At 29.4% G+C, this 11869-nt stretch overlaps 1 protein-coding gene across 2 annotated transcripts; it reads left to right on the top strand.

Moving 5' to 3' along the window:
* The first annotated feature begins 4395 nt into the window (after positions 1-4395).
* On the top strand, positions 4396-7823 carry LOC116033578. 2 transcript variants are annotated; one of them, XM_031276329.1, is made up of 4 exons: positions 4396-4680; positions 6409-6483; positions 6649-6789; positions 7432-7823. In XM_031276329.1, exons 1-4 carry the CDS (start codon positions 4501-4503, stop codon positions 7753-7755), a joined length of 720 nt encoding a protein of 239 aa, XP_031132189.1. In that variant the 5' UTR covers positions 4396-4500; the 3' UTR covers positions 7756-7823. The 2 variants fall into 2 exon arrangements, with proteins under 2 accessions (XP_031132189.1, XP_031132190.1); XM_031276330.1 differs by lacking the exon at positions 6409-6483.
* Positions 7824-11869: the final 4046 nt, after the last annotated feature.

Here is an 11869-nt window from a genome sequence, read left to right as displayed (position 1 = left end):
AGTTAATTTTGACTTATTATTTGATCACTATTAACTGTTTGATTTGGTTAAACAATCAATATAAGTGTTTAATTAATTAACTTTTTGTACTAAAACACTAAAATTCAAAAAACTGCTCAAAACAATTTTTTCGATCATCTTTTCGAGAAAGTCATTTTGCATGTAATCCGCTATCAACTAATAGCTAATTTATCAAACATTTTTGTACAATCAACTAATTCTATCAACTAGTCAAACTACTAACACAACTAACTAACAACTATTTACCAAACAGCCCAATAAGAAAGACAAACTTTACAAATGATCGCATGTTATGATTTTTTCCCCTTTAATGTTTTAATTAAAACAAAGAAAATACATGAAATCAGAAAAATTGATTTACAAAACGTATAGTGATTTTTAAGGATTAGATATCAAGTGAAAATATATCTAGTTAGGAAATTAATGTAGTCTGATCTCCAATTTCGTTCAATTGAAAAATATTATAACATTATAGAAACAACAAAACTAAACAATAAATCCATATGTCTACAATTATTCAAAAGCTACTAGACACACTCACTCAGTCACCTTTTTCAGTTGATTATGTTGTGTATGACCTTCTTAATGCGATTTATATTTTATGTGTAGTTTACTGGTTATTAAACATGAACAATTTTTATCTAATATACATATTTAAATAGTGACTGTAAATTTTTATCGTCCTTTAAAAAATACTACTTTTAATAATTTAAATGAAAAGGGGAAAAAGCAGTAAAGGTAAACACACATTTTGACCTTTGTACCATTCTAGTTGCACGTTCTCTTGTACAAATCAACATTATTATCATTATAGAAATTACAGTTCTATGCATAAAAAGTACATCTGAACTAATGCTGGAATTATTATTATTTAAAAAAAAAATTAAACACACTTCCCAAAATTTAAAAAAGGACAAGATTTAAACACAACAATTTGTTGTTTCGATAAAAATGAGGAGGTTGTTTTAGTTTTTCAATGAACTTAAAATTTTTAATATTAGTAAAGTACGTACAAAGTATAAATAAATAATTAATCATTAAAAAATAGTTATATATATATATATATATATATATATATATTAAAGGAAGAAGACAATTTCATTGCATATCTTTGTACTGCTTTTAATTACTTCCATTATCGAGTTCCAAAACTCAAGAAAGGAATATTGTAATTAACAAATTTATTAGCAATGGCAATGCAGAAATATATATTGTTAGCACAATAATGCAAGGTGATGCAATTTTATAAATTTCTGATTGATACATATAAATTGATTACTTGTATTATGAATTAATCAAATTAATTCATGCTTATATATAAAAGTTTGTGCATTTAACATTAATTAATAAAAGAAATATAATTTGTTAAATAAATGATCGGATCATGTTAGATACCCTTAGTCATGTTTTGACGTGTCATTCTTTATTGAAAATATTTCTTATTAATTTATGGTAATATCAGTCAATTTACTAAGTAATTCAAACAGTTAATTTTTTAATTTTTTTTTATCTAGGGGTGGTAATTGTAGATGTGAGAAACATTTTCCATAAATAAATGTGTAATGTTATATATCCCACATTTAGGACGACATTCTATCTTATTTATCTTTATTTGAATGTTTGTAAATTAGTTGAGACACATCACATGATTTACCTCATCTACTTGTACAATCTCCCTGAGAAGAGCGTCGACCAGCTCTTAAATTTGAGCTTCAAACTTATCTTCATTTAATCAATTTTGAATATTTATACAATAGAAAGTTACCTAAGTTATCATGCATTCTATACCCAAGGCTTAATATAATAGTTTTGGATGTTGTGGGGTGATTAAAGCTTCATTTAAGCTTGTAGAACATTTAACAACCTTGGAAATAATATGAAATGACAAAATTGAGGGGATCTTAGATAGGTGCATAGCTGAACATGCATCAATTATGAGATTGGTGAATTAGTAAAAAAAAAAAAAAGATATTTTAATATTGAATTGACCCTGAACCAATTTAAAGTTTATTGATTTTGCAATAGTGCTCAATGCACATTGAAATTGTTCTCAATGTGCTATCATCTTGGATCAACATACCAACTAATTTAGGATATGCTTAATTTTTACACTCATATAAGATTTAGATGGTTTTTATAAGTTAATGATAAACAAATTATTGATTGATGGTAGTCCATCTAGATACAGTGCATTAGTGTTTCAATATAGCTTACATAAATTTATAAATGTAAGTAATGAGTGCATAGTATAACTACATTCCCTAGTTATATTATGGAATATGGTCACATTGCAAGGTGGATCATAGTGTAAAAATTGAAAAAATTACATGTTTTTGTCCTTGAATGTTGTTTATGCTCACTTTTAGTTCCTAAGTTATCATTGTGCCAAGGACCTTGTGGTCCAGTGGCATCAAACCTTTCCCTTTATACGGGAGGTGGTGGGTTCGAGCCTCAGTGGAGGTAATAATACTGATTCTGCATTGTAATAGAGTCAGTTGGTGTTGCACTTTTTGTCCCCGAGTTATACTTAAATTGCAAATTTCGTCCCTAATATTTTATTAGTAAAGGGACGAAAAGTGCAACGTCAATAATAGCTTAGGGACAAAAAGTAAGTATGACCAAGACTTATGGACAAATTCTACAATTACCCTATAACTTTGGGAAGAAACGTGCAATTTTCCCCAAAAGTTTTACCTCATTAATTGTTTCTTTTTCTTTTGTACAAATAATTAATTTTATTTTTTTTACCTCAGCTCATAGTACAATTAATTTTTTTTAAAATTAAAAAAAAATTATTGCCAAGTATATTGTGGTCTGATAGCATCACCATTATCATTCCAAATTAAAGGTTACATGTTTAAGTCTCATAGGTTTAGATTGTACTCACAACAAAAAATAAATAAATTCATAAGTATATAAAGTCATTATTTTAATTATATAAATATGGTTATAAAAATTATTATTGTAAGTACATAAAAGTTAATTATTGTAAATACATAAATTCATTACAATTAATGTTATTTTTATATAGCTATAATATTATTTTTATGTCTTTAGATTGTGAGGTGAATTCGGTGCACAATATAAAGTGCAGTTAGGATTAGAGTGTGAGGTTTCTATTTTTGGTGAGGGAATATATACGGAGTGTTTGAAAAGGGGTGGGGATCGAAAAAAAAAAAAAAAAAAAAGTTGAAAGGAAAACGTCTTTAATTTGCAGTGCAAAGTACCCAGCGGTATCTCCGTATTTGATAGGCTGTCCAATCCCCCAAGGCCCCCATTCTGCCACTGCCTCCTCTCCTATCATTTTTTTTTTTCCTTTCAATTTCTCTATTATTATTATTATTATTATTATTATTATTATTATTATTATTATTATTATTATTATTCATGATATGACTAGTATTGTATTTGCAGAAATTTGCAGAGCTAGATTTCTAGGGTTTCTTTACTAATAATTTAATTTCATTCAAATGGTAGGGGTGATGTATCAATTATCATTTGATTTGTAATTCAAATTCTATTGAAAATTTCTTTTTAAGTAGCGACATAATTGTTTTGAATTGAAGTGTTTTTATTGTATGAAAAATATTAATTAAACGTGTCCATAATTAATTGATACTGATATTATATTATATAGCCATTATTTTAAGAAAATAAATAAATAGATATTGATTTGTAATATAAAGAAGTTGTTGACAGCAAATTACTCTGGCAAAAAATAGGGGAAAATAGAAAAAAATGTAACTATTTAATTAAATTAACAAATTTTTTTTAAGGGTAGGTATTGTGCCCTAAAAGGGAAAGAAATTTATTTACATTTTTTTTATAATTCAAAAATTAGTATAATAAAAAAGGAAAGTCAACTAAACTAGAGTTTAAATTTTGCTTTTCACCCCAAAGCATCGAAAGTAGCTAGTTAGTTTCTATTATGATCTTTAAAAGATGATGAAAAACCACTTTATTCCAAACAAAGTGTATACCTTAAATTAGTTAAAAGATTCATACTCATTATGTTCTCAATCTTAAATTAGAGTTACTCGTTAAAAAAAAAGTGAACACTATAATTAGACACACTAATTATAAGTGTACATAATTAAGTTGTTAGATTATGCTATAATAAAAAACACCAATATATATTATCAGATTTTGATTCTAATAATAAAATTGTCAAAAGATATTTGTTATACTAAAGCAGTAAAGCATTGTCAATATTCACATATTGATTTCTTTTAAACACGATCAATACTCTTTAAATTGTTTTAATTATAGCGTCACGCTATTTGAATATAACATGACAAGATAAGTGTTATATACATATATATGTGTGTAGACAACTTCTTTATGTGCCCAATTAAACAAGCCAAGAGACACAGATAAGGAAGGAGAGAGTTCAATTTCCCATTTGAGAGGCTGCAGTAATCTTTATCTGTTGAGCAGTGTAAGTAAGAAAGAAGAAGAAGAAGAGAGGAGACAGTGGTAATGGAGGGGTGTGTGAAACCTGCATGGCTGGAGCGGCTGATGGCGGAGGAGTCATTCTTTGCCGGCTGTGGGCTCCACCAACAACGTAGGAAGAACGAGAAGAACATTTTTTGCTTACTTTGTTGTCAAAGCTTCTGTCCTCATTGCCTCCCTTCTCACCAATCTCATCCCCTTCTTCAGGTACTGCTAGCTTCAATTCTCACCATCTTCTTCTTCTTTGATTTTTTTTTTTTTTTTTCATTTTCATTCTCTTTCTCTCTCTCTCTCTCTCTCTCTATATATATATATATAGATACATACACGCAGAGAACTGTGTGTTAATTAAATAATCAGGATCTTTAGTTTCAAGTCTAGCTGCAGATATATGAATCTATCTATCCCTCTATATCAAGCTCTCATGTTAATTTTCTTGTTTGTTCTGAAATTTTAAGGATAAATTAGCTGAAATTAATGTTATGGTGTTCTTGAACTTTCGATTTTTGGTCCACCAAAATATGTATGAGTCATATAAGTTCATTAATTAATTCAGGATAAGAATTTCCCATTTTTGGACCATCAAATTGTCCCAATTCAAACAAGTGTGTGTCTATATGTATATAATTTGTGAAAATTAAGGAGTTTTAAGAAGGTTTGGTTAACAGTATTCTCAACCATCTCTCAATATGATACTTAGTTTCTTGAATTCTCCATTGATAAGAGGAGTCTTGGGGTGGGGGGTTCCTACTTTTGGGACTGTTTATTTTTCTATTTTTAGAAGAAAATTTATTTAATTTTCCACCCAAAATTTGCTCCAGCCAAGGTTCCTCAGTAGTTGCTTTCAGAGACAGTTTGACCACCCAATGGTAGTCTATTTTGTCTCTGTTCTCTTTTGTGTATCTATGGACTCAACTACTCATCATTAAATTCATGTTTTTACTCTCCAATAATTCTCACTTCATTTACTAACATTCATTTATTCCTCTTGGCTTCATCTCCTGCAACTCAAAGGTCATGTCTAATCACAATTTTCCAACCTTATCTTCCTCCCCTTCAATTTTTCTTTGCTTATAATTCATCTCCTTAGGGTTATGAAGACTTTAATGTCATGGAGGGTTGAAAAATATAACGAAGAAATAACATGTATTATGTAATGAACCAGCTAGAGAATAAGTCAATGAATTGAGTTGCGTCCAGTTTTAACTAGATAATTTTTATGGGTTAATAGTTTTTAATTTAAAGTGATATAATTTTTATAAAATGAAAATGTACTATCCATGCTTGTTACATCAAGGAGTATAATTGATAGAGTAGAATTTGGGAGTCCCATAGTAGAAATCAATTTTTATTTTTGAAATTGCGAATTTGAATTTTATTGTGTATGAACTATGAATGTTGATTATATAGTTTCTTTATTGATAATTTCATATTTAATCACGTGGGTGGAGGTGTTTATACTTATTAGTAGGAAAATTGTATTGTGGACTTTATGGTGCAAAGAGAATAAGATGCAATTAATAAGTTATTCTATAGACCAATACCATTGTAATTTTAACAAAATAATATCATAATTGCAACAACAACAAAAAAAAAAAGAAAAACAAAAAAAAAGAAAAAAAAAGAAAACAAACATAGTAGGGCTATCCCATTCACTTTGGTAGGGAAATGTGCTGACCAAATGTCAAACTTGGAATAGACCAGTGAATTAGGGTTTTTATAAATTATGCATTAAGTAGAATTACTCGTTTTCTGTTTCTAGATGCATCAATGGTTGAATGTTCAATGGTGAAATTTTAAATTTTAATTTATTTATTTTATGCGTGATTCACTAATCTATCAAAAATAATACAATAAAATAAATTTAATAATTTTAAAGAAAAAATATATATTTTTTAATTTTCAACTAATTTGAATTCTACCTCGATGGGATAGGTGAGAAGGTATGTTTATCAAGATGTGATTAGATTGGATGACCTTGATAAGCTCATAGATTGTTCCTATATTCAGGTATACTAATATATTCTTTATCTTTCAAATCTCAAAAATAGTTATAAAATATGCATTGAGTTTGATTTTAATTTTTTTTTGGGGGTACAATATAAAATATAATGACATTATTATATAATACAGATAATGGTTGCTGAATTTTCAATTTTGTTCCTTGTTTGGCAGCCTTATACAATAAACAGTGCCAAAGTTATATTCTTGAATCAGAGGGCACAGTCCAGGTCTTGCAAGGGCTCTGCCAATTCTTGTTTTACATGTGACAGAATTCTTCAGGTCCCCTTTAGCTTCTGTTCACTTTCATGCAAGGTATCTCTCTCTGACACTAAACCAAAACAAATTTGCCAGCAATATGTTCATTTGGTAAATCTTAAGATTATGGTTACCATTTAAAACAAAATAAATGAGTTTAATACTTCAAGTAGAAACAGTTTAGTTGGGGTTAGTCAAACAATTGGCTTGATAATCATAAGGTTTTAAGTTCTCAATTCTTTGTGGCCTTGTGGGAGTTTCCTATGGAAGATTTATTTCGTGATTTTTGCCAATTAAGGTTACCATGCACCGCCTTTCATATAGTGACTGTAGTCTGTTTTATTGTGCTATTAGAGAGAGATTCTCATTGTCCCCTAATCCCCTCTTGTTTTCTGTCAACTAGGGTCACGCAGTGTTACATTATGCGATTAGATAGATTCTCATTGTCCCCTTACCCTGTCCTGGTTTTCTGTCAATTAGGGTAACCGCGCACTTTTAAGTAATGGTTGTGAACTGTTCCATTATGCTATTAAAGAGAGATTCTCATTATTCCCTTGCGCCGCCCTTTTGAGTAGTAGTTGTGGGCTGTTCCATTGTGCTATTAGAGAGATTCTCATTGTCTTAAAAAAATTAGATGTTCGACAAATTCTTGCAAGACGATCTAAGTAACAATTTGTTTATGTTGTTGATTTTCACCAGGTTGATTTTATGGTGTATCATAATCAAGATTTGTCGAGCATCGTGTACAAGTTTGATGCATCCGACATTCCGGCATCCCAATTCGAGCGGCTGCGGATGGACGGCGACGCCGATGGCCAAATTACTCCAAACTCCATCCTAGAAGATCCATTAGACTACAAGAACTCGTCATCTTGCACCAATAATGACATGGGCATTTCTGCGATTTCGCACGCCTCGGAGACCACGAATAGGAAGAAAAAGGGCGGCGGTTTCCTCCCCGGCATCATGCTCTCCTTGAGCAACCGGCGAAAGGGAGCCCCTTCTAGGTCTCCTCTTTCTTGAGATTAATTAATTTTAAATTGAATTATATTTTAAAAATTGTTACTCATAATATATATATTTATTCTTAATTTTCGCTAAATTTCTTTAATTTAGTTGACCAGAATGCATGGTATCGGGGCAAATCCATTACTGTTTATAGGTGGTGGTTTGAGAATTTGAATGCCAAAATTAAGCTTTCGGCTATCACCGATTTTGTACCTAATGTAATGGAAATTAGACAAATATTAATTAATCTATTTGTTAGTGTAACAATTTTTTTTTTTCCTATTCTCTTCTCATTTTATGTGACTATTTCCTTTTGAACTATTATCTTGTTCATTTTTATTCTCATTCGACACTTGTTATAATCAAATATAATTTAAAAATTTTTTAATTTATCTACTTGATAAATACTCAATACTCTTAAAAGAGGATAAACAAAACTCTTTTTTTTTTTTTTTATAAATATTCTCTCCAACACTTTTTATATGTGGAGTAGGAACTTAAAGTTTTTGAGTGACTCTCCAGTGAGGCACTAGGACGTGTTGGATCAAGATGAAAAGTATAATACTTATATTAAAAAATGTAATACTAATTATTAATAAAGTGTTTGTTTCATATAAGAGAAAATGTAATATTTTTGATGAAAAATGTAATATTTTAAAATCAAAATGTAAAAGTGTTATATATTTTTTTTTCAAAAGCATTGTATTTTTCCTTATAAGTATCAAACACTTTATTGTTGTTAGTATTACATTTTCCAGTATAAATATATTACATTTTCATTTTCGCCTGACCCCTCTTACGAACAAGGATCTGTAGGATAATCCCACACAAATTTTTGCCAAAGTTTTTAAATCTATTTTTATCATGTTTAACTAAACATGTAGGAGGATTCTAAACTTCTGATCAAGTGGGAAGAAACTCATACCATTAGATATAATTGCAGTTCGATTATCGTTCCGAATCGCTAGTTCACGGTTCCAAGAAATGATAAATCGAAACCGGAACCTTAAAGAATTTTTTTTTCCAATTCGAAACTAGAACTGACTAGTCAGTTCCGTTTCCCAATTTAATAAATCAAAACTTATGTTTTCGATTTTGAACCGTTATCGAAATCGTCCCTACGATTGCGGTTTAGTTCAGTTAGAACCGGGGTCATCCCTACATGCCATCTCATTCACCATGAAAGTATGTCATATACTAGGAATATGAACTACGATTTGGGAAATTGATGATGTTGCTATATGAATGGAGTTCTACTATGCATACTCCCGAATTCTACCCCTGATGTGGTAAAGAAGGATATGTTATTTTCATCATGTGTGTCTAAAGAATAATGTCTACATCAAGAACTTGTAAAATGGAGTAAAAGTTTAAGAGTATAAAATATCTATAGTAGTTATTTTACATAAGATGTCTATCCTTTGGGATGTGACTCAAACTTGTGATTTTCTGTTTGAATTGGTAACAAACCCGGATTCTCCCAGAATTCTTCTACACAAAGAGAGCTCGCTTGCCACTTGAGCTACCCCATTGGGTTTGAATTAAATTGGTAACAATGATATCATCAAAGAGGTACTTGGTTATTTATGATATTAATATTAATATTAATAATAAGAATAACAACAGGGTGATATGATGCAAGGTTACACATGCAAAGTTTCAAAGAGATGAACATAAGTGAATTTAGTGTCAATTTTAATTGACAATATATTATTTTGTAAGTGGAAGTGGCATTTTGAATTATAATTTTTTGAAAACAAATGGGACCTAACTATTCTAGATCTCTAGGGTAAATTTTTAGAAAGTGAGAACTAAAGCAACTCTAACGTCAATTTAATCAACGCTAGATCTTTCGTAATCTCACTAAATACTATTTGTTACCATATTAAACATTAATTTTTTTCATTTTTTTAAATCAACACGGAATATATTATTATTATTATTATTATTATTATTATTATAATATGGACAAAGCTTATATATACTCTACTCTTTGCCTCTTTGATTGTTCTATAAATCAATTACCTCAATCAAACATTGGTGCAATTCAAAACAAATATCAACCTACAAACATTCTCATATTGATGGGAAACAAGTTATTACTCCTTTGTTGAATGGATCAACCATTTTTTTTTCTTGTTGTTAAAGTTAGATTGTCAGATCACCATGTTGTCATCATAGCTGCACTTGAGAGTTAAGTCCATACTTTTTGAGGGTTTTTATTCTTTTTTTTTTTTTTTTACTTTGATTAAGTATTTATATCATTTGATCCAAGGATAAATTTTCATACAATTTAATAATTTCTTTAACATGAACTAACAATGTTATGGTTTGAAATATTACAAGAATGAGAATATGAATATAATATAAAAGAAAATTAAATCAATATATATAGAATGATCAAAGTGTCATAATATAATATTTTTGATTCAAATATTTCATATGAATTACTTAGTAAATGTTATAAAAGAAACTTAAAAGATTTAAGAATCGTAAGATATCATCTATGATAGGTTATGATTATTAGAGATTGTTACACATATATACATATATATATGTATGTGTAGTACTATACAACGCCGAGGCGTAAGTTTATTACCATACTATTAATTAATGTGTCAAAATATATTACTAACAAAAGGGTTGTCCTTGGAGAAGGGGGGGGGGGGGCGAGAGTACCATATATTGTTGGAAAGTTAATTTGAAAAGCTAAAGAGTGATGTATGTCTCAAAAAGTCGGATGTGACAAGGTTAGTATAATTTGCTTAATTTCAACTATGGGGCAAAAGATAGGTAATATGAAAATAAAAAAAATAGAAAAATGAGAAATGTAGAAACGCAAGATACAAATGTAAGAAAAGAACATACAAGTGTATGGTTATAATTTTTTTAAAAAAAATGCATAAATATTAATTGTTTTTTCAGAAAATACATTTTTAATTTTTTTAACATTTGGGAAACAATCCCAAAATGCTTAGAATGAAGTTTGGGCCGCATTTACTTATTTTTTCCTATTTGTCATTTTCCATAATTTGTCTTCAAATTTTAGAAATGCTTAAATAAATGTATTTTTGAAATTTTTTTTAAATAGAGCATATAAATGGATTGTTGATGAGTGATGAGTTGATCTCTGAGGGAGAAACAGTTAAGTGACAAGAGGAAGTGCTTCAATGGCTGCAAATGGGTGTTTGGACTCTTGGATATAAGCCACGTGTCAACGCATCTTTGGTCTATAGCATTGTGATCAAAATGGCACCTTGTTGTACGAGCTGAGTTGAATGATGGGACAAGTAGAGAGCGTTTCTGAGCGTCTGATTGAGGGCACATGTTAACTTACCTGCGGCCTATATCACTAGGAGCTCCAAGCCGCCGAGTGCGGCCAACCAATCTGTACTCACCTCTGCTCTCACGTGCTCGCTCACGTTTCCATGTTTATCATTTTCTTTAACTAATATTTTCTTTCAATAAATATTATTATTATTATTATTATTATTATTTTCCCTGCTAAATTTCTTTTGATATGTAACTTATATTTATTGGGTATAAATTGGCTCCATTTTTTTATAGGATTAAATACTAAAAAATTTAATCAGGAGGAACAATTTAAATTATATGACATTACTCTAAAAAAATTATATATAATTGTACTTTTTTACATTATAGTTATCATAAAAGTTTAATAGTGAAAAAGTTGACAAATTTTTACTGATAAAATACAAATAAAATAAAATCCCACTACTTTTACATAGTATGTTTACAAAAAATAAGATCAATTATTTTAAATAGAAGAACATATATTTTAAATATAGATATATATCTAATCCTGAAGCACTATTGACTCTGTTACAATGTCGTATCTGTCAATTTGTCTCCACTAAGATTCGAACCTACTCCCTCTCATGTGAGAGTGCAACCGGACGTCACTAGACCACAAGGTCTTTGACACTATTAACATTTTTATTTAACTGACATATTCAAAATAACATACGAATTAAATTGATGAATTTAATATAGTACAATGATCAAATTATTTTTTTGGTGAGCAAAGGGGACCAACAGGTCCCCAGAGAAGAAAAGGGGGAAAAAAAAATTAGCGATATCTGCCACTGGCCACGCCCAAGGCGTCCCG

Source organism: Ipomoea triloba, chromosome 10, assembly GCF_003576645.1.
Source record: "Ipomoea triloba cultivar NCNSP0323 chromosome 10, ASM357664v1".
NCBI classification, from domain to species: Eukaryota; Viridiplantae; Streptophyta; class Magnoliopsida; order Solanales; family Convolvulaceae; genus Ipomoea; species Ipomoea triloba.
Note: the sequence above shows the minus strand (reverse complement) of the source record. Positions and strands in the feature narration are given on the sequence as shown.

Excerpts from the sequence above, each read along its gene's own strand:
- LOC116033578 (XM_031276329.1), top strand. The coding sequence starts at position 4,501 with ATGGAGGGGTGTGTGAAACCTGCATGGCTGGAGCGGCTGATGGCGGAG. Across the intron at positions 6,484-6,648 it reads TAGATTGTTCCTATATTCAG|CCTTATACAATAAACAGTGC; the intron begins GTATACTAATAT and ends CTTGTTTGGCAG. Across the intron at positions 6,790-7,431 it reads TCTGTTCACTTTCATGCAAG|GTTGATTTTATGGTGTATCA; the intron begins GTATCTCTCTCT and ends GATTTTCACCAG.